The sequence below is a fragment of the Meriones unguiculatus genome, chromosome 17, assembly GCF_030254825.1.
Source record: "Meriones unguiculatus strain TT.TT164.6M chromosome 17, Bangor_MerUng_6.1, whole genome shotgun sequence".
Taxonomy (NCBI): Eukaryota; Metazoa; Chordata; class Mammalia; order Rodentia; family Muridae; genus Meriones; species Meriones unguiculatus.
This window is the reverse complement of record NC_083364.1, coordinates 61,462,501-61,489,263: the sequence shown is the minus strand read 5'-3', so window position 1 is coordinate 61,489,263 and position 26,763 is coordinate 61,462,501. Positions and strand designations below refer to the sequence as shown.

At 38.0% G+C, this 26,763-nt stretch overlaps 1 protein-coding gene across 7 annotated transcripts in view; it reads left to right on the top strand.

Annotated features, from left to right (window-relative positions):
* Epha6 (EPH receptor A6) overlaps positions 1–26,763 on the top strand; it is a 955,104-nt gene that overhangs the window by 797,384 nt on the left and 130,957 nt on the right. For 6 of the 7 annotated variants that reach the window (XM_060370600.1, XM_060370599.1, XM_060370598.1 and 3 more), the window contains one exon: positions 23,089–23,298. The exons of the other annotated variant lie outside the window; for it this stretch is intronic. In XM_060370600.1, the coding sequence (XP_060226583.1) occupies positions 23,089–23,298 (210 nt within the window). The remainder of the gene's footprint in view (positions 1–23,088; positions 23,299–26,763) is intronic. 7 annotated transcript variants of the gene reach the window in all.

The following is a 26,763-nucleotide window of genomic DNA, read 5'->3' as shown; positions in this document are numbered from 1 at the left end:
TGCCAATGGCAGGCACTCAATTCTCCTTGCCAACCACAAATAAAACATATAAGTATATATAGCCCATAAATTCTGAAAAGCTAAGTCATTTTTTCAACTACTGCTTTAGAATTTGATCACTGCAGCCTCTGTGAGCCCAGAAAGCAGGCAGTAGCTGAGTGCACTGAGTGGTGGAGGAGCCAGACATGGCTCATTGATAGCCCTCTGTGCTTACTGGAGGCAGAAACATTTCCCTTTGGTCTCCCACGCTGTCTGAAAATCACTTCAATTTGCTATTTTATTATGAAGGAGTTGTAGCACAACTAAATACAAGATTGCATCCCACTTCCAGTGCTGGTGGCTGGCTGGCGGTGATATTACTTCAAATTCATAAATCTAATGCTATTTGGGTCCTTGTGGACATTTTTCCAGATATATATTACCAGTGGGGACGCACAGCCAAGAGTTCAGATGTGTGTGTGAAGAAGAGTATCGGGTATGTGTGTAACTACATGTGCTTTTGGTTTAAAAGCACAATGCATAGCAGCTTAGGGAGGAAGTCCTAAAGTTGCCTACCCAGAAGCATGACATTACAGACATGTTGGGTTTTCTGACTTTCCCAGTGGAATACACTGGTGAGAACTAAGTGTAATCTTAACCACAATCCCTACAGTTTCTCAGTGACACAGATGAATCTCAAAAATATATTTGTAGTACTTGAATACTGTCAGTCTCTGAACCTTACAACTTCCATTTTATAACATGGGGGGAGCATCCCTGTCATATACATAAAACATAATTTCACAGCAGACTTCCTAGTCCTCTGGCCATTTCAATCTTCCTGGGCCCCCTTCCACTAGGTTCCCTGAGCCGTAGGGGTAGGAGTTGCATTGTGTATGTGTCAACTGGGCCTGAGTACCTCACGTCAGTGGTTCTCTGTATTTTATCCAATCATGGATTTCTATAACGTGTTCCATCTGTTGCAAAATGAAGCTTCTCTGATGTGGGATGGGAGCTACGTTTACCTGTACACATAAGGATAAGTATTTAAAATGCATTTAAATTCATACTGGTTTTGGAAAGCGTCAGTATTAGATGTTCCTCTAAGATTCATGCTCTCACTAGCCACAAACAGTTGGCTAGGTTTACAGAAGTAACCATGATTTCCTTGCTGTTGAGTGAGCTGTAGTCCATTTAGGCAGCTGTTGGTTAAGCTGTCTAAGATTTAGGTACCACGATTGTACCTTCAGCGCAATGTCTTGTCGTGCTAGTTATGGTGCGGCTCATAGGCATCCCAGCTGCTTAGACTACTGGTTGCTTTCCTCCCTTAACTTGCCATCACCTTCTAGGACTACAAAAGCCAGTCCTTGAGCAGGCAGCCTTGAGGGCAGATCCAACTCTAATCCTCTGAGTCCTTCATCAGGAGGCCATAGTGTCTACAGAAATAAAAACTCACCTTCCGTTTCTGGGAGGCAACCGGGGACAACAGAAATAGCTTATATTGTTTTGAAAACCTGTTGGAGTCACTGGAACAACAACTTGGAAAAAGGTTTCCCATGCTTACTACTGGGACTTTTGTTAGTCTATGTATGGCTCCTAGGGAAGCATTATTACACCAAGTGACATGATATAAATTCATGTAATACATATATTCTTCATTCTAAGCATAAATACTTGTGTGTATTGTATGCTATTTTAGGTGAATATAAAATAATGTGATTGAAACCCAGTGTCTTTCAGCCAGTTAGAACTACTTATCTCAGCTCCTGGTAAGCTTATTAACTATTTTATACTATTAAATATAAGTGATATATATGTAATACATAAGAACTGCATCCTGCAGAAAATGCAATACCAGGAATATGAAATAGTATTCTTGTATGTCTCAGAACATATTGCTAAAAATAATTGTTTTCCAATTAATCCCTTCCCTTCTTTTAATCAATGGGTTTTTTCTACCATTAAAAGGACCTAGATATACCTCAGGAATATGAGTATTTAATAATACATATGCACTCATATCAGCATTTCAAAAGCAATGTGAGTCATTTGAAGTGCTCCTTGAACAAATGCAAAGCAAATATTAATTTAAAAAATTAAAGGGAGCTTTTAAATATTCATGTTCTCAAATTATAAATCTAGTAAAGATGGCATTTTACCTTATGCTTGTTATTTATTAATAATGAGAGCTGAATTTTATTAGCACGCTTTTCTGAAAATTGTATGTGTCTGATTATAGTCATGCAGAGGCACAAGAATGAAATTAATCTGCATTGCCATCATTTTGTGTTCAACAGTGAAAAAACCACACTTACTCACTAATAATGTCTCAAACCATAAAAGTTATAGTTGAATATCATCTTAATTAATTTTAAGAGGAAAGAGATGAAACTTCATGCAGAACAATGTTATTATTTAACTTGTCTATTCCAACTTAGCAATAAAATAGATCTAAAATTTCCATGACAATAATTATTCAGTTATGGAAAGCATGGTATACTAAAACCTATACAAGGCTGGCTTGACTTTCTGGTTCCTTTTACTTTCTTTTAGATGGAATAGATCTTTCTTAGCCTTCTTTGACATCTTAAGTCCCCGTGTGACTTTATATATTTTTCAATTTATACAAAATCAGGGATTTCACTGACACTTCTTACTTGACATAATTTTTTGTTTGCTAATTAAGTGTTAAAGTATCAATAGCTAATAGCCCAAAATTATCTCATAAAAAATTTTAGTGTTGTAGTATGTAGTATTATTTATCCCGTTACTATGAAATTAGGCCTTTATTAGTCTGGAATGTATTTCTTATTTTACATGTAAGAATTTTGTGGATCATCTTAACTTTTCTGGGAATTTCGTAGCAGAGTACTGTAATACTCTAATATATCATTTCCACTTTCCTTTCCCCTCCCCAACTCCTCCTGAGTCATCTACATTCCCTCTCGAATTCATGACCTCTTCTGTAATTATTACTTGAAATATTTATTCGCACATGCGACCCACTGAACCCAGTCATTGTTTCCTATGAGTACATGCACTAGGGCTGATTATTTAAGGCTGGGGGAAACTATCAGCCAGCTCATTCTCAAAGAAATCTAATCCTCCCGACCTCAGCAGCCACTGGCTATCTGTAACTCTTCTTCTAGAAGTTTTGCATTGTGGGAAATCTTCCCATCTGTACTGATATGTTGACTGCTGTGGTATTGTACATGTTGTGGGCAGACAACCATATTGTGGAAAATTCGTAGTTACAACATCTCTCTCAAGTCCAGCAGACACTAGTGTGGAGCATCTATCCTGGTCTTCTGAATTTCATAATTTCTTGCCTCCCTCTTCCAGGCTGTTCCTTCAGCCTTAGGTGTCGGATTTGTGTTATAGATGTCCCCAGTTGCACTGGGAACCACACAGACACTTATGTTCTATATTTTGACTAGTTATGGAACGCTGTATCAGCCTCCATCTGTTGGACAAAAAAGGCTTCTGTGATAAGGGGTGAAAGCTGCACTTATCTGTGGGCATATAGGAAAATTTAGAATACAGTTGAAAGCTATAGTCATTTGACAAGATAACAGTCAAAGGTTCTCCTCTGCAGTAATGACCTCTTCAGCCTTCTTATAAGGGTCTACAGAAAAAGACATGAGTTCTCTAATCCCGGTAGGCCTTAGGTCCAGTTAGATGGCCCTTTGGTTACCCATAAAACATCGGCCACTATCGCACCATTGAAAATATCCTGGCAGGTGGGTCACTGTTGTGGCCCAGAGGCTTTCAGCTGTGTAGGACTGTGACCACCTTGCCTTTAGCTGCTTACATACTACTTTATGATACTATAATAATTGGCTTTCCAGGATGAAGATCCTAGGTCATTATCGGCTTGCTTTCTCCAATTTTTCTGACAAAAAATATGCGATGTCTAAGAAAACGGGGTTTGAGCTCAGTTTACAGGAGTAACTCAGGGCAATAGCAGTATTCTGTATTGTTTTAGGGACTCCCCTGATCAACACTTTGAAGAAAGGTATCTTTTGCCTGGCATTGGTATTTTTGTTAGATACTGTATGACTCCAGAGGAGAACATTATCTCTTCATGGGTGGTAACTGCAGTATTATATATACATGTGTGTGTGTGTTTTCTGCCCACCGTTTTCCCTCCTTTGCCCATTCATAGCAGCACCCTGAGCCTGTTATCACCACTCTCTAGAGCTCTTTGTCCTTGTTCTCATGTCCTTGTTCCTTTGTACTTTCTCCTTTTGGTTATACACTCAAATCTAATATATGCAGCGATGGTCCACAAATGGGTGAGAACGTCCTTTCTAGAGATGAGACAGGAGACTGACTGGGGACGGAGGGAATGGGAAATAAAGATGGAGAGGAAATAAAGATAAATGACCAAGAAATGTTGGAAAAGGCAAGAAAAGCATTTTGTTTTGTTTAATTAAAAACACATTAATGTGTGTGAGCACACCTATACATATATATATGTACATATATTTGTATATACATATTTATGTATATATATGTATGCATATATATATGTATAAATAACTTGGAGCATATGCATATATGTACATATGTATATATGTATGTGTACATATATGTATATATGTATATGTGTACATATATATGTGTGTATATATATGTATGTGTATATATATATATCAGCCTGCTTGAAGTAACTTGGAGAATATATATATATATTCTCATATATATATATATACACACACACATATAGATTCTCCAAGTTACTTCAAGCAGGCTGATAAGCTTTCTCTAAAAGGCAGAGAATATCTAACAAAAAAAAATTTCAGTCATGGAAAACCTTCCCTTAAGTTGTTGGTCAGAGATAGTCCGAGAAATTCATCAAACAAGATAAGATATTACTGTTCACTTCCTAGAACTTGAAGGTATGATGCTGTTGTTCAAGACACCACATACTTGAACACAGAATTTGGAAGAATCAAGCTAGAACTGACTGTCCTTCAGACCTGGCTCGTGGTATCCAGAGATGCTATGCAAGCTGCAAGGGAGAATAGCAATGAATAACACTTCCTACGTGTAAAACCTACAATGTCTAAGGAAATTGGGTTTGATCTCAGTTTCTAGGAGTCAACTAAAATAAAATAATGCCCAGAGTAAAAGTTAGCATTTTTATCTTGAAGTAAACTGACATCTGGTTTGCCAAAGGCCCAGTCAGTAGAAAATCCATGCAGGGTTCTGTAAATGCAGCTAACATACCCTTTACTGGAGAGGTAAAGACTGGGAAGAGAACCCACTATTGCCATTTTCTTAAAACAATATAACTTCTCACTGCATTATAAATACTTACCCTTGTATACACACTCAAGTGTAACTCTCTTTCTTTTGCATCAGATGATGACTATTGTAGAGATCCACAACTGGTCAAAGTTCAGAGAATAAGTGACCATAGGTAACTCAATCTTAATGGATACATTTTAGATACAACACCTATACCTAAAGCTCAGGGGAAGTCAGGGAAGATGGGGATCAAAGGCTGTAATAGTCTGAAGACAACAAAATGTACCGTGATATATCTTCCAAACATGACAGGAGGCTGCATTTAACAATAATGGTGACAATGTCGTGAATTTGAAAGGGAGCGGAGGAAATTATGTAAATACAGTACTCACATACAAAGTCCTCAAAATGTTAAAGCTAGAAAGGGAGGGAACATCCTGTGTCTGTATATTTATTTTTCCAGGTCTGGGTCACTTCACTGGGTATAATATTTTCCAGTTCCATTCACGTACCTGAAGATTTCATGGCTTCCTTTTTCATTACAGTTGAATATAATTCCATTGTGAATATGGATCACATTTTTATTATTCATTTATAAACTGGTGGGACAGTTAGAAAGCTTCCATTTCCTGGTTATTATGAAGGAAAGGCAACAAGCACAAATGAGCAAGGATCTCTGAAGAAGGATATCAAGTCCTTTGGGCATATGCCACGGAGCAGTATACCTGGATCATAATGCAGATAATTTTCAACTTTTTGGCGATTCTCTCCCACCGATTTCCATAATGACTGCTCTAGTTTACAAAGCCACCAACAGCGAAAGAGGGTTTCCCTTTCCCTGCATTCTCAGCAGCGCTGATTGTTGTTTTCTTTCAGTTCTTTTCAGTTTTTCTTAGATCTGTTTATGTACTGGTGTTTCATCTGCATTCATATCTGTTCACCAAGTATATGGCTAGTGTGCAAGGATGGCAGAAGGAGCATTGCATACCCTGGAACTGGAGCGAAAGATGGTCGTGAGCCACCATTTAGGTACTGTTAGTTGAAGCCATGTCATCTAAAAGAACAGTTGCTGCTCTAACTATTGAGACACCTGTTTAGCCCTATCAGTTTTCTTAATCTTAGCTGTTGTGGCTGGGGTACTTTTTAACTGACATAAAATGCAAACGTATTTGTAAATAGAAATATTTCATGTACCTAGCTGCACTTGTCTGTGATCTTTCTAGGTTTCAATCATTCAGGAGACTCTGGATTATATAACTACATATTGAGTTCTATGCAAACATGCACAAATACATTCTATAAATCCTTCCCAGAGCATTATTGTTGCACTTCAATCATTCTCTGACCCAAATACTAGCTCAAACAACTTTAAATATTCTTGGATGCATATAGAAGCTGTACACAGTAAGTTATATATATATTATGTTCATGAAAAGCTTACCAAAAAGTTTTTTAAAATTTCCCAAGTTCAGTGGTAAGCTTGAAAATCTTAAGCTCTGTTATACTCACATCCATTTTATTTTTTAAGTGTAATTTTAAAATCTAGCTTCCATGCTTCACAAATCTGTATCTGCTTTTCTTTCTAGATTCTGAAGGAATAGGAAAAAAAAATGACTTTTAGTGTCTATATGATTAAAATTTCTGATTCTATCTGCTATCTTCTTTCTAGTGTAAGTTAAAATTATGACTACCAAGGAATGGTTTGAATTATTTATTAATCATTAATAAAATTATAAGACTTTCAATAAGAAAACTACAAAAAAGTCAACAGATTTTTCAGTAGAAAACAGATATTGACTTTTTTCAATTATTATTCTATTGGTCTTTCAAACCTACAAATAATTTCTAGCCATATCCTTACACATTCAACAGCATCCTAAATTGTCATAACATGGCCAACTTTCTGATTTAGAAACATATCAGCACTAGATTTTAACTTTAAACTTTAGTCATAAAAGTATTCCTCCATGGTCTGTCTTCATTGAAGTCACCTATAGACTGTTCATAACTCATAATGCAATTTCCTAAAATTTTTCTTTTAAAGGCATCACTTAAGTCCCTAAATGGACCCATGAAAGTCTCTTTTACACACTGTCCAGCTAAAAGATGTAACATCCGATAGGAAATAGAGACAGGAGTTTCCTATAAAGGAAGGGAAGAAAATTCTTTCCTCCCTTCTATACAACTCTACCTCAGCAAATTGTTTTTCTTTTCTTTTCTCTTTATTTATTTTTTATTTTTGGTCTTATAGGTTTGTCTTCAAGTCCAGTACCCAGATCCTCAAATACTCAATTTTTTCTCTTTATTTTATTTTTTTATTAATTACACTTTATTCACTTTGTATACCACATGTAGCTGCTGCCCTCTTCCCCTCCCAATCCTACCCTCCTTCTTCTCTACCCATGCCCCTCCCCCAGTGCATTGATAGGGGAGGTCCTTCTTCCCTCTTATCCTAATCTATCGGGTCTCATCAGGAGTGGCTGCATTGTCTTCTTCTGTGGCCTGATAAGGCTGTACCCCCTGAGGGGGTGGTGATCAAAGAGCAGGCCAATCAGTTCATGTCAGAGACAATCCCTGTTCCCCTTACTAGGGTACACACTTGGACACTGAACTGCCATGGGCTACATCTGTGCAGGGGTTCTAGGTTAATTCCATGAATGGTCCTTGCTTGGAGTATCAGTCTCAGAAAACAACCCTGTATCCATTTTTTTTTTTTTTTTTTGGTTCTGTTCCTCTCCTTGTGGAGCTCCTGTCCCCTCCAGGTCTTTCTATCTTCCTCTTCATTCATAAGATTCCTTGCACTCTGCCCAAAGTTTGGCTATGAGTCTCAGCATCTGCTTTGATACCCTGCAGGATAGTCTTTCAGAGGCCCTCTGTGGTAGACTCCTGTCCTGTTCCCTGTTTTCTTCCTCCTCCTATGTCCATTTCTGAATAGGGATTGAGCATCTTAGCTTCCTTAGGTGTACAGATTTTAGTATGTTTATCCTATATTATGTATCTAATATCCACTTATGAGTGAGTACATACCATGTGTGTCTTTCTAATTCTGGGATACCTCACTCAGGATTATCTTTTCCAGTTCCCACCACTTGCCTGCAAATTTCACGATTTCCTTGATTTTAATTGCTAAGTACCATTCCATTGTGTACAATTTCTGTATCCATTCCTCAACTGAGGGGCATCTGGGTTGTTTCCAGTTTCTGGCTATTACAAATAGAGCTGTTATGAACATGGTTGAGAAAACGTCCTTGTTGTATCCTTGAGCATGTTTTAGATATATGCCTAGGAGTGGTATAGCTGCATCTTGAGGTAGCACTATTTCTAATTGTCTGAGAAAGCACCAGATTGATTTCCAAAGTGGTTGTACAAATTTACATTGCCACCAGCAATGGAGAAGGGTTCTCCTTTCTCCAAATCCTTTCCAGCTCAAGGTTTCAATCTTAGCCATTCTGATGGGTGTAAGGTGAAATCTCAGGGTTATTTTTATTTGCATTTCCCTGATGTCTAAAGACATTGAGCTTTTTTAAAGTGTTTCTCTGCCATTCGATATTCCTCTCTTGAGAAGTCTCTGTTTAGCTTTGTACCCCATTTTTTAAATTGGATTACTTGATTTGTTGCTGTTTAACTTCTTGAGTTCTTTGTGTATTTTGGTTATTAGCCTTCTGTCACATATAGGATTGGTGAAGATCCTTTTCCAATCTGTAGGCAGTCATTTTGTTTTGACAACAGTATCCTTTGCCTTACAGAAGTTTTTCAGTTTCATGAGGTCCCATTTATTGATTGTTGCTCTTAAAGCCTGTGCTGTTGGTATTCTGTTCAGGAAGTTGTCTCCTGTGCCAATGAGTTCAAGGCTCTTCCCCACTTTTTCTTCTAACAGGTTTAGTGGGTTTGATTTTATATTGAGGTCTTAGATCCCCTTGTACTTTAGTTTCATGCAGAGTGATAAATATGGATCTATTTGCATTTTTCTACATGTGGACATCCAGTTAGACCAGCACCATTTGTGGAAGATGCTGTCTTTTTTCCATTGTATGGTTTTGGCATCTTTGTCAAAAATCAGGTGTCCATAAGTTTGTAGGTTTATTTCAGGGTCTTCTTTTCAATTCCATTGATCCACCAGTCAGTTTCTATGCCAGTACCATGTACAAATACTCAATTCTTACCGCTGTAAATTCCCTATAGTAACACAACTTCTCCGTGCCCTTATTCTCCAAGGCCTAAACTTTCTCCACTTTTCCTCCATCATTTTCAATCACTTTTAACTTCATCTGACTCAGAGCAAAGCTCTCATCTACTCATTTGTATAGATATTTTCAGCATCTACTGAGATGGCAGAATTAAATCATTCCTATTTTATTTTTTAATTTATTTATTTATTCACTTTGCGTATTAGTTGTAGCCCCCTTCCTCCACTCCTTCTGGTCTGACCCTTTCTCCCTTCTTCTATCCCTTCTTCCCTACCCCTCAGAAAAGGGAAACTCCTCCACCATCCCACCCTACCACACCAAACCACATCAGGACTGAGCTTATCCTCTTCCTTGGTGGCCTGCAAAGCAGTCATGCCAGGGGGTAGTGATTGAAAAGCAGGCAACAGAGTCCATTCCAGACATCCCCCAACCTCCTACCCTTTACTCTCTTTACTAGGGATCCCACATAAAGACCAAGCTGCCCAATGGGTACATATGTGTAAGGGACCTAGGTCCAGTTCATCCATGGTCCTTGGTTGGTGCTTTAGTCTCCACAAGGACCCTGGGTCCAGGTTTATTGGCTCTGTTGGTCTTCTTGTATAGTTGCTGTACCCTCCAGGTCCTTCTGTTCTTCATCCAACTCTTCCATAAGGCTCCCTGTGTTCCACCCAGTGTTTGACTGTTAGTCTCAGCATGTGCTTTGATCCATTGTATAGAGCTGCTCAGATGACAGCTATGCTAGACAACCGTCTTCAAGCATTGTAGAATGTCTTTAATAGTGTCAGCGATTGGTTCTTTCGCTTGGTGTGGGTCTCGGGTTGTGCCAGAAAGTTCCCTCAATCTCTGTTCTGTCTTTATCCATGCACATCTTATACACACAGCAAAATTTGGGGTAGAAGTTTTTGTGGGTAGTTTGGTCCTTCATTCCTTCCACTAGGAGTCCTGTCTGGCTCAACGATCTGATGACAACCTTGTTTTCTCATGGTAGCATCTGCTAAACACAGAAGCAGAGGAGAGAAAGATGATGGTGTTTAGGTTTCTATACCAGCTTTGTAAACCACTTCTTTCTTTTGCTTTTTTTTTAAATTATTACAGTTTCATTTATTCTTTAAGAATTTTTATTTTATTTCATAATTTCATTGTTTGAGAACTTCATATGTGAGCATTGATTCTACACTACACGTCCATCTCTTTTCAATCCCTTCTGTGGGCTCCTTACTAAATTCAGGATCTCTATTATTGTTACATGTTTGTACATGTTAATATATATGTACCTAAATGCATGTGTATATATGCATGCTTGTATATGCCACCTATTGAATCTATTTACTGTTGCTTAGATGTATATGTATCCCAGGCTAATCACTTTGAATTGAACAACCTTTGTAGTATCATTTCTGTTCCCTTTTAGAAACCTCTCTCGGTAACCATTGACCATCTGGAGCTTTTCATCTGAGGTAGAACCATGTAGAATTTCCCCTTCCACAGTGGCATGTAAACTCTTGTCGTAATGCCAGTTTTGCTAAGTCAACCACACTGTTGAGATATCATGGGCTCATTTATACCTGCCATACCCAAAGAATGCTACCTAGCAACAGATATTCTAATCCTCTGAATCGTTACAATTGTTCTGTGATTTTCCCTGAGCCTTATGTATAGGAGTTGCATCAAAAATGCATCAGTTAGGATTGGACAGCCCACAGAATTCGATGCTTGACTACAATACACTTTTATCTTATTCACTCCCCACTCACTGTCTCCAACTCCTCCACGCTCCTGGCCCCAAAACTACTTATTCTATTCTTTTGTTGATGTAACTCACCGAGTCTAGTTAATACTGTCCAAACTCTTATTGGTGTTGGACCATCAGCAGGGCCAAAGCCTACAATGTGCAGCACCACTCAAGAAAACTGATTTTCCTCTCCAAGCAGCCTCAACTGTCAGTAGTTCCTCAAGCGGAGCCTTGCTGAGTCCTTCCTCTGTGCCTGCTGAAATGTTGACTGTATAAGTATTGTGTCGTTAACCATGACTGCAATGAGTTCATATAATCCTGAGTGCAATAATCCTGTCCTGTCCAGAAGACGCTTTGTCCTGATCCTCCTCAAACACTGCCTTTTGTCATCTTTCAGCACTCTGTTCCTGGATGGTCCCTGGGCCCTGAGAGGAAGAAGTATGATATGTGTGTCCCATTTGTGCCTGAGTTCTCCACAGACACTTGTTCTCTGCACTCCTACTGTCTGTAAATCTCCATCTTAACTGCCACCCACTGCTAAAAGGAGCTTCTCAGATGAGTACTGAGAGCTTCATGGGTCTATGAGTACAGAGATCCTCATTAAGATGTGATCAGTTACTGTGGCTATTTAGCAAAATAACAAGAGATTATCTTTAAGGTCCGCTAGCTCATTGACCATAGGTTCTTCACATAAAGAACAGCACTGGCTTGAGTTTCCTATACACCATTTCTCATACAGCCATGTTGCTGCTTAAGCCAGAGTTTGGCTATAATAATTTTTCCTGGTCTTAACCTTCTAATTGCCATTATGATTTGGTTTGGTTTTGTATGCTTTTTAACATTTTTATTATTTAGCTTCATTTTTTGTAAGTATATAATATACTTTGAACACATTCCTCCTAGCATCCACATACTCTCTCCTTTCTCATCCCTCCCTCTTCCAATAGACAGTTTTGATTTTGCTTTCATATTATCTGTTCATGTATAACCTTATGTAACTACTTAAATCTAGAATGAACAAATCATGAAGAAATGTGAATTTGTCTCTCTAAGACTGACTTAATTTAGTTACTATGATGACCCTGTTTCCAGCAAACAGCATAGCTTCATTCTTTTTAATTAATTAATTACTTGATTAATTTAAACTTACTCACTTTGTATCCCAGCTATAGCCTCCTTCCTATCCTCTCCCAATATCACCCTCCCTCCTTCTCTTCTCATGCTCCTCCCCCAGTCTACTGATAGGGGAGATCCACTTCCCTTCCATCTGACTCTTGCCTATCAGGTCTCATCAGGACTGGCTGCATTTGTCTCCCTTTGTGGTTGAAAGAAAACTCCACTGTGGTATGTTTTAAAAGGTTACAACCATTTTATGTAACTTGTAGTATGTGAGCTAAAACGTGTTCTAACATACACATGAAACAAACTTTAATAACTTCTCTTTAGACCTTACAATGCCATTATCCAGTAGTTTTTATTACACTATATGTGTGATTTATTCCTTGTAGGTAACCAAGGCCTTGTGCTGAAAATTGTATCCTTTGTTAACATGTGTTCCATGAATAATGTATAATTTTAGTATTTCTGCTCAAGAGAACTAGCTTGTCATCAACTGGATGTCATGTTATTACTCATAGTTAGCCTTTATAGGTCATGAATCACTAGCCTGATCTACCTTTTATTGAGCAATGCACACATTTCAACAAGAGCTTGAGAACATTGATTGATAAACTATGGTACTCAGATCTTTGGTAGTCTCTAATGCTATCTGGTTGGCGGGCTCAGTGTTACCAAGATTCTTCAGTAATAAGCCACCAAAATATAGAGCAGAAATATCAGATGATATCTATCCCCCCTTTTCTAATTCTATAGCAGAAATGCAAAGATTGGTTATTTATAGTCAAAGAATCTAGTTTTCAAAAGTGGAGGTATCTCCAAGTATAATCAGCATTTCAAAGCCTTTTCGCATATCATATACTTGGGGAAAATCCTAGCAAAGCTGATTTTCCTTTTAAAAAATAGTTCAAGAAAAAAAATAGTTCAGGAAACATATCTTACTACTTACTGTGGGCTTGAATGGCTTCTCCCTCTAATTCAGTGGCTATCTCTTGAGTAGCTGTCACTTGCCAACCATGGTGGTAGGCCCTTAGAGGATAAGGATAAACATGACAAGGTAAGTTCTGTTCCATAGAAGACTTCTTAACCAGGGTTCTCTTCTGTTCAGTTCATTGCAGACTTTACTGACCAGCTTCTAAAATAAATCTTGAACCATACTCAAGCCAGTGTCTTTCTATTGGATTATCCTAATAACTTCCAAACTTACTATCAGCTTCCATTGTCCACATGAAGATTCTTAAGAAAGTAGCATTCTTCTCTGACTATGAAATCATTCTCCAAGTCTTCCTTACATTTTGAATAGACTTTTGACTATGCTGACTTTCTTTTTTAATTTATTTATTTTATTAATTACAGTTTATTCACTTTGTATCCCAGCTCTCTCATTTTGTATCACTTTGTATCTCCCTCTCTCATTCCCTCCCAATCTCACCCTCCCTCCCTCATTTCCTCTCATGCCACTCTCCAAGTCCACTGATAGGGGTAGGTCCTCCTCCCCTTCCATTTGACCCTAGCCTATCAAGTCTCATCAGGACTGTCTGCAGTATCTTCCTCTGTGGCCCGGTAAGGCTGCTCCCCCCTCAGGGGGAGGTAATCAAAGAGCCAGCCCCTGAGTTCCTGTCAGAGACAGTGCCTGACTTTCTTTTTTTAATATTTATTTATTTATTATGTATACAGGTTCTGTCTGCATGCACACCTGCTCTCTACAAGAGGGCACCAGATCTCATTTTAGATGGTTGTGAGCTACCATGTGGTTGCTGGGATTTGAACCCAGGACTTTTGGAAGAACAGGCAGTGCTCTTACCCTCTAAGTCATCTCTCTAGCCTGACTATGCTGACTTTCATGGCTCTCCCTGACTCTACCTTATCAACCCTTTTAGGTTCTATTTTACTCTCCCCGTGCAACAGACTCCAAGCCTACTTGGCTTTCCATTATCTTGCCAAACTAACTCATTCTGAATCTAAGACATTGGTGTGTGCTAAGAACTATTCACGGGCTCCTTACACCATTCTCTTTTGCACCAGTCATTCTGTCATGTTTGTTTTAGCATCATTATTTAAAATGACCCCACTTATTTTTACTATTTCTTTTCTTTTCCTCTGTCTCCCATAAATACAGAAACAAATAATACAAGCACTTCCCTTGGTTCAGGTTTCATATTGACCTCTATCAGACAAAGCAATCATTGCCCCTCAGTAGACACTTGATGAGTATTGTCCCAGAGCATGAGGTTGTGCAAAAGGTCACCTAGAAGACAAAATTTGTCATGAAAAGGTCTTGGGAGTAAAAAAGTCAATATTTCTTAATGAGGCAATTGTATAAGCCCAGCATATTAGCAGTTACACCTTTTAAGGGTAAATACAGAAAGATGAATCAAAACAAGAAGTGAGGACTAAAAATCTAAAGGACAGTCACAATTTCATATCCATTACGGAAACATTGTATCTTCTTCTATCATTGAAGAGACTTAGGCAATGACAGTATAAGATTTTGGTTTTCCGTATTTGGGACCTATTTCCCAAACCACAAAGCTCAATAGAAAATTATATGATAGCTTTGTATAGCATGACACTCTAATCCAATATTTGTTCTAAGGTCAGGCCAGCTACCCGAAGTCTGTCTAAGAATGAGCATCGAAAAGGCTAATGTGGGAACACCTCACAGAGGAGGGCCTTGCAAACCATCAAAACAGCTGGAGTTGCTGCAGAGATGATGTGACATGCCAGTGACAGCTTAGATCTAGTGGATGCTGTGCCCCAGGGTCTGAAGGAGGGCTTGATGGAGCTCTCTGCAGCTTTCAGAATAGCAGTCATTATTATGTATAGCTCTCAGAAAACCCTTCCAATCAGTCTCACCCTTCCTGTCAGGTAGAGGGTAAACTCCCTGTTTCTCAGCAGTCAGGTTGAGAAAGCCAAAAAAGGACAGGGTGAAAACAAACAGAATTCTAGCTACTAAGTTCCAAATGCACTGTGTAAATATGCCACCTTCACTTGCTTTCATTTGGATCTGCCTTTCGGGGAAGAAACTATATGTCATATAAAAAAAAATCACAGTTTCCTTTTGATTAATCTCCAGGAGGAAGCCCAGGGATATTAAATTTCAGTGTTCTCACATTTTTCTCCACCCCTCGTAAACAATTCAATTGAATTTGAATTAATATTTATCAAGCACTGCACTAAGGATGTCAGCGTAGTGGATGCTATAATACAAGTCCTACATGAAAGGGATAAGGCTCATGCCCAGCCGTAAGAAAACAATCTATTGTATATAGAATAATAGGAATATCACAGCAGTGGCAATCAGAACACCACAAGATGCTAAAAAAAGGGGGGGGGGCTTTGTTTAAATTCAAACTTTTTTATTAACCACTCAAGAAAGCCATTCAAGAAAGCCAATTCCTGAACTAGATTTCTAAAAGTGATGCTGTCAATGAGTGAAATGGGTGATGCAGATTTTGTTAGGAGAACGATTACATTATTTCTAGAAAAAAATATTGTACAGTGCATCATTTTGAATAACTTGGGCTATTCCTCTTACCCAGACATCGATGAATAGGACAGCCTTTGTTTATTTTTCTGGAATGTTTTTGCTTTCTTGGTTTTGGTTTAATACTCTCAGAGATCTTTTATGGCATAATTTAATATGCCATATAATGCTGTCTGAACTATCCCAGGATGGGTAAAGACAAGGCTAGTACTTTTTCTAAAAATTTTAGTATATAATAATTCGTGCTCATCTAGTGCAGGGCTTCTTAAAATATTCGACTCAAAATTCCTTTCACCTTGGAAACTTCTATATAACCTTAAATGTGTATGTATATAAACATAAATATAGAAATCAACCATTTACTAATAATAAATCATGAAGGCATTGTTGGTCTAAATCAATACCTTTGTCCACACACGATTTCATTACTTCTTAAAGACAAAAGAAATTTTCATACTAAAGAAGTGGATATGATTCTTTATGTACACATAAAGAATTAGAACTTGGGATCTGGAGCAATAGCTCAACAGTTTACAGCACTTGTTACCCTGGAGGAGACCTGAGCTCAGTTCCCAGCACCCGCTGCTGGCGCAACCATTACTAACTGCAGTTCTAAGGGGGATTTGACACTCCCTTCTAACCTCCACAGGCACCGGGCATGCACACGGTGCCAACACATTCACGCAGACAAAACACTCGTAAACATAAAATAAGTAAATATTTTGTAAAGGAATTAAACGTTAGTGCTGGGGAGATAGCGCGGAGGAAAAGCTCTTGTCGCCCAAGTGTAATGAATGAGTTTGGGTCCCCAGAACCCACATGAAGCCAGAGGTGGTAGCATTTGTCTGTACCCACAGGGGTCCTCTGACAGGAGGGGGGAAGAGACAAGATGATCTCAAGATGCTCATAAGCCAGACAGCCTGGTGATTGCTGAAGTGATTACTGAAGTGATTACTGAAGTGACCAAGATATCCTGTTTCCAATAAGGTAGAAGGGAAAACAAACACTTGAATTGTCCCCTAACATCCACATGTATAGCCTGTCATTTACATGCCTGTACTCACTCACATGCACATACACATAAAACATGCACATTTATTTTAAGTGATTGAATACTTTTTGAAAATTGAAAATATTTTAAAATGATTGAGACTCTGCTAAATCCTTGAAAATACAGGACACAGAGCATCCTTAATGCTTTCATAGTTTATCAATATTTTGATTCAGAATCATCAATACTGAGAGTACTACTTCATGTAAGTACGTAATATAAAATGGCAGTAGCTTTAGCACCCTTTCAGATGTTATTAGAAAGCCTATTCTAATTCCAAACAAATATTCACTAAATGGTTTTCTTTATGAATCTCACCTCCGCTCCTCAAAATTAGCAAATTTTAAACTCAGCCATTCTAATACAATACAACCCAAGAACATGCCAGTTTGATACTTATGTGCTAAAGAATTATGCAAGAAAACTTTGTCTTTGTTTTTCATAATTATAGCATTATGTTTTTAGTGCTGCAGAAAACATCACATGTTCAGTAAAAACATTGCAGTTCATAATGTGAGTCTTGTGTAGGAGCTGATGTATTTCAAGCAGTATCCCCTGACACTGCATGGCATGACAACATGCGTATTGCAAAGCGCATGTGTGTGTTCAAAGCCAGTGCTGCAGTGAAGTCCCAACTATGCAACATGAGCAAATACAGCAGGAAACACTTGGGTTTGTCCCACAGTTGTTTTTACTGCATTTTTTTTTTGTCATTGCATATTCTTGAACCTTTTACTATTATCAATTATTCCTGACCCCACACTCAATCACATGATCCCCTATAGAGGTGGGAGCCATAACATAGTGTATATAACCCCAATTCCACCAGTATATGATGGTAATAATAACTACACTTATATCTCATAAGTTATTTTCAGAATTAAATGAAAAAGTACCTGCAAAACTTAAGATTGTTACTGGTTTATAGTGATTTAAAAATGCTGTGTATTTTCTCCAGGCCAATGTAGTAGCAATTAAAATAGGCCCAACACCAAATAATATTTAATTACTTTGGAGCTTACCTTTCATCTGGGTGATATTTTATGAAAAATGGATAGATGCATAGATGGATGGAAGCCAAGCTAAACAGGCACATTAAAAGATACAGACATTGTCACAGATAGTTAGCCAGGGTAATAGGTTATAGAAAGAAGATTTGCATTCAAAAACTACCACTTTAGGGTAAGCTCTCGGGATCAAATGTCCTACGTGCTGGGAATTCTGGCACTTTAGAGGTTAGTGTCTTTAACTTGACTTTCTGTCTTGAAAATAACCATGGCTGTAGAAAGTTGTATAATCCAAGGCCCCAGACCTTTTCAGGGTCAGCCTGAATTGGAAATTGATTATTGTAAAAACCCAAACCCCAAGCCCACTCTTGAAGTCCTATTCTTTAATATAATGCTATTTAGTGTCCACTGTGCCCCGTCTTGCTTTTAGTCTGTCTCCACAGATTTTGATCTTGTGGGTATGTAATCACAGACAAGATTTGGAGAAATTAATATTCCATTTACCACCAAAGATGATTTTTAAAAAGCTGTTTTTAGCTTTCTCAGCATGAAACATAAAAATAGCAATCATTTTTTTGTTTGGGTTACCGTCTTGATTCATATTAGGCTCCTGACCTCTTACCTATGAGAGCTTTGTGCCATTCAAACAAAAATAAACCCTACTGGTAAAAAGGCAGATATATGTCATGTTGTTATTATGAAAACAGGTTGACTTTACGTACTCCAAAAGAATTCTTGGACAAGTGAGTTAGAAATTAATAAAGAATATCATGTGGCCTATGGGGGGGGGGGAAAAACATGTACAAAGTGGTTCAGACTGTTTTCACACACCAGTGTCTCAATTTTTAAATGACACTCATGCAGTTGATAGAAAAGCACTTCATCCAGGTCTCATCAACTGTTAGTAACAACATTAAAATAAACCATTAAAAATTAAGAAAATTAGTATGACATGGAAAGGATAGGAGCTCCACAAGGACCAAATACATCTGGGCACAGGGTTTTTTTCTGAAACTGTTTCTCCAACCAAGGACCATGTATGGATATAACCTAGAACCTTTGCTCGGACAAAGCTCGTGGTAGCTCAATAACCAATTGGTTTCCCATAATAAGGGGAACAGAGACTATTTCTAACAGGAACTCAATGGCAGGCTCTTTGACCTTCCCACCCCCCAAGGGAGGAACAGTCCTGCTAAGCCACAGAGGAGGACTTTGCAGCCAGTCCTGAAGATGCCTGATAAAACAGGGTCAGATGAAAGGGGAGGAGGTCCTCCCCAATCAGTGGACTTGGAAAGGGGCAGGGAGGGGCTGAAGGAGGGTGGGTGGGATTGGGAGGGAATAAGGGAATGGGATAAGCTGGGATACAGAGTTAATAAAATGTAAATAATAATAATAATAAAACTCACATGCCTAATCACTAAGATGTGAAAGAATTCAAATATTCATCAACTTTTAAATGAGTACAAAATGAATAAGAAGTACCAATACAGAAATAATATCAATACAGAGATATGTGCTACAATGTGAAAGACTCTCAGAAATATTAGGCTACAACATGAAAGAAGATAGTTGCAAAAAGCTGCATATTTCTGCTTAGGAAATATTGAGAGCAGGCAAAACCCCATCATGGTAGAAAGTAGCTTAGTGGTTGCCTAGTGTAGTGGGACTATTGAGCATACCAGAGTGTGACAGTGCATATGAGGTCCTCTTGGGGTGATGAAAAAAAATCTTAAGTTCTATTAAGATGTGTGCTTTAAGCTTTATTTGTAATAGCCAGAAGCTGGAAACAACCCAGATGCCCCTCAGTTGATGAATGGATGAAGAAATTATGGTACATCTACACAATGGAATATTACTCAGCAATCAAAAACAAAAAACAAAAAAACAAGGATATCATGAAATTTCCAGGTAAATAGTGGGAACTGGAAAAGATCATCCTGAGTGAGGTATCCCAGAAGCAGAAAGACACACAGGGTATATACTCACTCATAAGTGGATATTAGATACATGATATAGGATAAACATATTAAAATCTGTACACCTAAAGTAACTAATCAAGAAGGAGGCCTCTGGCTAAGATGCTCACTCCTCATTCAGGAAGGCAAAGAGGATAGACATCAGAAGAGGGAGCAAACAGGGAACAGGACAGGAGCCTACCACAGAGAGCCTCTGAAAGACTCTACCCTGCAGGGTATTCGAGCAGATTCTGTGACTTATAGCCAAACTTTGGGCAAAGTGCAGGGAATCATATGAAAAAGGGGGGAGATAGTAAGACATTGAGGGGACAGGAGCTCCACAAGGAGAGCAACAGAACCAAAAATTCTGGGCACAGGGGTCTTTTCTGAGACTGATACTCCAACCAAGGACCATTCATGGAGACACCCTAGAACCCCTGCACAGATGTAGCCCATGGCAGTTCAGTGTCCAAGTAGGTTCCATGGTAATGGGAACAGGGACTGTCTCTGACATGAACTCAATGGCAGGCTCTCTGATCACCTCCCCCTGAGGGGTGCAGCCTTACCAGTCACAGAAGAAGACAATGCAGCCACTCCTGATGAAACCTGATAGATTAGGATCAGAGGGAAGGAGAGGAGGACCTCCCCTATCAGTGGACTTGGGGAGGCACAAGGTTGGAGAAGGAGGAGGGAGAGTGGGATTGGGAGGGGAGGAATTCTGTGTTACTAAAGCTGCTGAAAAGAACGTGGTATAATGTTGGTGATGACGTGATAATGGAACCTTTAAAAAACATTATTAGGAATGTAAACTAATACAGTCATTATGAAAAAAATCAGTACAGATATTTCACAAAAAAAAATTAAAATTAGAACTGCCACACAACCCACACATCGGTTACAACCCGAAAGACTCCAAGGCAGCATCAAATAGGGATACCTGCATGGGTTTATGACCTCTATCACAACACCATTCACAAGAGAGCCATCATAAAGTCAGCACAGGGGCCCATTAACACATGCACAGAGGAGAAAACATGATGTATATAATGGTACATTCTTCAGCCTTGAAACAAGAATGCAACCAATGTGATCACTCCAGAACATGGATCAAGATTATCCTGTTAAACGAAATTAGCTGGTATTGGAGGGGAGAAGATGCTCAGTCGATAAAATGCCCAAATAAATCTGAGTTTGCAATCCCAGCACAAGGGAGGCTGTGGAGATCAGTAAGGGAGGGACCAGAAATGGAAAGGAATGCAAGCCATATGCATACATAATAGGAGGGTAAGAATCGACAAAATACCTGATATATGTGCATGTACAGGCATAATGAAGCTCACTATTGCTAATGAAAAGCAAATTATTTTAAAAATAATAATTCTGTGCATTGTGGCATCCTCAGGATAGATTGTAAATTACATTTCCACATGGCCTCATGAATCTGTTTCTCTTTATGTACACAGGTAAAGAATGTCAACAGAGTTTTTTTTAGAATCAGAATATTCTGATTCATTGTAATTATAAAATTCCATGTAATGATAACAAATATTGAGCAACTATTACCAATTATTAAAACAGTCCAGAATCTGGTTGTGTATTTTGTACACGAATCTTATTAAAAGTCTGGATTGGAGCACTATACATGTACAGAAAAGAGAATGAGGCATTCTTTGTTTCCTCAGAGGGACCATGAACTCATTCTACTGATTAGAAATTCTGCCTGAGAAGAGCTATGATCTGTGAGAACCTTACTTTCTGAGAAAGAAGAATTACCTTTTAAAGTGTAGTATAATCCTTTCCAGAAAAAAATAGAATTTATGTTTTCAATTCTCAAATTTTGAAATTCCTAATAGGAGAGAGGTAGGTAGAAGTCGTGGTAGCCGAGGCCAATTCATCTAATAGTGGACGGACTGCAAAGATGGATTGGAAACATAAAGAGCTAATAACACCAAGGATTTCCTTTGCTAGGTTATCGCTTACACACTAATTATCCAGCAGAGCCTGCTTTAATGCACACACATTCTGTTTCTTTACCTTGCACCGGAACATGGAGCTATAATACGAGGGCTATCAGAGAGATCGGGTGTTATAATCAGGCCAAGTAATGCAAGCTTATTCTTCTGTATAACCAGTGGGACAGTACTGTGGAGAAGGCTGTGTCCCTGTGAGGGAGTCAGCGGTCTCATCACCCTGTGACTAAGCTACTCTGTAGTTTTATCAAACACTCACGACAACAGCTTGTAACACAGAAAAATTTATTTATTCGTATGTGTGTTTCTGCTATAAAAGACAATATAACCTTAATGTCTTACTGTATATAAACCTACTTTTAATATCATTCATAAATTAATTTGGCCTGGTGTAAAAACGCAACTGAACTCTTCTGCTTCTCTGGAACTTGGAGACAACACTTTCCAAACAATTAAGTAAATTAATATAAATTCTTTTTTTATTTCTATCCACATCTCATCTGACACCAAGACTACTGTATGTATTTGACTTTGCCTGAACTTGCATTTCCCACAGAATACCATTGGAATGCTTTTGCTTTTTTGTAAATTATGAATTGTTTTAAACACTAGGTGAGAGGATTAGAAGTTATGTATTGTTATTATATAACACTGCCCTGGCTGTGTTCACATTATAGTATTTAGGATAATTCTTCCAGCCAAAGCTACCCAGTCAACTTTAAGCACTCTCTTTTGTATTTGCCCAGTGTAATTGAAAACAAAATCTAGTTCTTTTCGGTTTACTTGTGTTATTCTATTTTTGTCTGACGCTTTCCTAAATTAATTTTTTTTTTTTGTTTATATACCTTTGGTTTTTGTTTTTGGGTTTTTTGTTTTTTTTTTGTTTGTTTTGAATGGCCTAGCCTGATTGCCATTTTCACTGCATTTCTAGTTACCACATGAATTTCTCCCAATCATAGACTTTACTGCCCTTCTGCCTGCTTGTGCAGCCCTAGGGAGGCTTAGAAATACAAAATGTCCATTGTGAATTCTCTGTAGTCTTTGCTCTCACACCATTTTACTTCAGTTTCCTCTTTTTTTTTTTTTTTTAAGTCTTTCACATAATTTTCTCAGGAGGTTGACCTGGCTTGTTGCTGTCTGTCATTCTTTAGCTCTTCATTCTAGTTAGCTCTATTCCTCCTTTAAATGTCAAACAAGGTCCTGGGCTTTGTTATGAAGACCAGCAGTGGTCAGCAGAATGAGGCATGTTCAGCAGGTCCTGGACAATGAACCACGCTTCAGTTTACGGCATATGTGCGTGCACACCGTATTCAGACCAGTCACCTAACACACAGGCGTGATTCTCTCACAGAAGCACGATGGGCACTTCACTGTCATCCAGTTGGTCGGCATGCTGCGGGGCATCGCGTCGGGCATGAAGTATCTTTCTGACATGGGATATGTTCACCGAGACCTAGCAGCCAGGAACATACTGGTCAACAGCAACTTAGTGTGCAAAGTGTCTGACTTCGGGCTCTCCCGAGTGCTGGAAGACGATCCAGAAGCCGCTTATACGACAACTGTAAGTTTCGGCCCCCTGTTCCCTCTCACCGTTTGCTTTTAGTTTTTTAACGCTGTTAAAATATTGGTTGCGTTTTCACTCTTTTTCTAACTAATTATTACTTAGTTTGAAGCATTTGCTGTGTTTGAAGGCTCAGGGAATTGTTGATGCTGTTGTGTTTTAAAAAGCAAAAAATGATGAGACCTGATAGGCTAGGGTCAGACGGAAGGGGAGGAGGACCTCCCCTATCAGTGGACTTGGAGAGAGGTATGGAGGAGATAACGGAGGGAGGGAGGGATTGCATGGAGGAGATGAGGGAGGGAGAGTGGGATAGTGAGGAGGTGAAGGAGGGGGCTACAGCTGGGATACAAAGTGAATAAATTTTAATAAATAAATAAATAATTTGTAATTTAAAATTAAAAAAAAAAAAAGACTTCTAAAATTTCATCTTTGGGCTTCTGGTGCCCTGGAACATACAGTCCTGATGACGATGCATGACTGCCTCCAGATTAACTGTGCCCTTGAAGAAGTATTTTAGCTTTCAGTGGCTAGTCTTCTTTAAATATACTTTTTTATAGGTCAGCAACATCGCCTTTAATACTTCAAGGATAATAAGGAGCCGGAGATTCAGAAATGTCTCCTTTTTAAGTATTATTGGCTGGTCCAGACACACTTACAAATGAATGACATATGTTTCTTTGGAGACTTATAAAGAGTCTCTAAACCATTTTTCAAGTAGTACTTTGGGGGAAAGAAGGCAGGAATAAAAGGCTACAGCTTTAAAACTAAACTATCATCTTAAATTATATAATGTCAAATTCAGCATGAATGTCTTAAATATTTTTGAACTCTCCAAGCCAATTCATTGTATTTTACTCCTTGGATATTATTTTGAAGAATTTAGTCTCAACATCTCTACTAAAGTAGGGTAAAGCTGTTAATTTTTAGTTATGACTGTCATTTGTTTATTAAAATTTTCATTAGTGATTCATTTGAGATTTAAATCAGCTTCAGTGAAAACGAAAGTTGAAGAAACTATTCAAAACCTATTTATTCTTTTTTTCCTTTGTTTAACTTTGCTAATAACTTTTAAACGGCACCCCATTAATTAATTTTCTTTTATTTCATTTTCTATTAAATATTTTGAAGTTTCATTGTATTCAATAAGCCTTGAGGTAGATGGAAGTTTCACATCAATAACATATTTTATATCCTTATTATTTTTCTTTGTTGGAATGTCCTATGATAATTTGTCAACATTTTCACAATTTCAATATAAAATAGTGTTTCATGGAAAATAAATTAGTCTCCAAGCCAGATATATAAGGTAGAGATATTCATTGATCTTTTAATATAACCAAAAACTTTATGAAAATAAAAATCTATAGAACCTGAAAATACATTAGTCATTTTAGTGAAAAATTGATATTTCAAACTCCATCTTCTATTTGGAAAATATTATACTTATTTTCACTTTTCTAAAGGGTTTTTCCCTTCATATTACAAACACATAACTTATACTAATTCTTAGATTAAAGAAAAATAGAGTGTCAGGTATGGTGGCACATGCTTGTCACCCTAGCATGCAGGGAGGCAAAAGCAGGTGGATTGCTGTGATTTTGAAGTTAGCCTGGTCTACAAAGTGAGGGTTCAGGACAGACAAGGCTACGTAGACAAACTCTGTCTTTGAAAAAAAAAAAGTGTGGAAAAAAAGGAAAATTCAATCCTGATACTTTACATTATTGTGTAAAATATTAATTCTAGTATTTTACACATGTAATCTACCCAAAATACAATAAGAAATTGGTGAGCTTTGTATGTGCATATATATGTATATGTATATATATGTATACACAAATTTGTATAGATTCATATACATATATATACAAATATATTTGTAATAACTTATTAAGTAACAATTTAGTTGCTCTTTAAAATAAGAAGCCCATAGCTAGATTTAATATCCTCCTAAAATGGCTGGGTAACCCAACATTGGATCTATCTACATATTCAATTTGATCAGATTTGACACCAAGACTCTGAGTATATTCTATTATACAGCAAATAGAGTTGAGTAGTTTAAAATACAGTTTCTGTAGAACTTTTGGAGGTATCTTCATCCCTGACCTCAAGTTGTACTATAGAGCAACAGTAATAAAAATGGCATGGTACTGGTAGAGAAACAGACTGTTGGATCAATGGGATCAAATTGAAGACCCAGAAATATACCCACACACCTCTGGACACCTGATCTTTAACAAAGATGCCAAAACCATACAATGGAAAAGAGATAGCATCTTCAATAAATGGTGCTTATCTAACTGGAAGTCCACATGTAGAAAAATGCAAATAGATCCATATCTATCACCCTGAACAAAATTAAAGTCCAAGTGTTCAAAGATATCAACATAAAACCAGACACACTAAATCTGTTGTAAGAAAAAGTGGGGAAAAGCCTCAATCTCATTGGCACGGGAGACAATTTCCTGAACAAAATACCAACAGCTCAGACTATAAGATCTACAATTAAAAAATGGGACCTCGTGAAAGTGAAAAGCTTTTGTAATGCAAAGGATACTGTCAGAACAAAACAACAACAGCCTATAGACTGGGAAAAGATCTTCACCAACCCTACATCCAATAGAGGCCTAATATCCAAAATATATAAAGTACTCAAGAAATTATACACCAACAAGCCAAATAATCCAATTAAATATGGGTTACAGAACTAAGCAGAGAATTCTCAAAAGAGGAATATAGAATGTTCAATATCCTGTCATCAGTGAAATGCAAATCAAAACAATTCTGAGATTCCATCTTACACCTATCAGAATGGCTAAGATAAAAAACTCAAGTAACAACATATGCTGGAGAGAATGGAGAAAGGGGAACCCTCTTCCATTGCTGGTGAGAATGTAAACTTGTACAACCACTTTGGAAATAAATCTGGTGCTTTCTTAGAAAATTGGGAATAACACTACCTCAAGATCCAGCTATACCACTCCTGAGCATATACCCAAAAGATGTCCCACCATTCAATAAGGACATTTGTCAACTATGTTCTTAGGAGCTTTGTTTGTATTAGCCAGAATCTGGAAACAACCTGGATGTCCCTCAATGGAGGAATGGATACAGAAATTGTAATACATCTACACAATATAATACTACTCAGCTATTAAGAACAAGGAAATCATAAAATTTGCAGGCAAATGGATGGAACTAGCCAAGATCATCCTGAGTAAGGTAACCCAGAAACAGAAAGACAGGCATGGTATATATTAACTAATAAATGACTATTAGCCATATAATATAGGACAGCCATCTACAGATCTAAAGAAGAGAAACACTAAGGAGGACCCTAGGGAGGATGCTTAAATCTCATTCAGAATGGCAAACTGGATAGACACCAGAATAGATGGAAGAGAGGAAACAGGATGAGGATGAGAGTCTACTATAGAGAGTCCTCTGAAAGGATTCACCCAATAG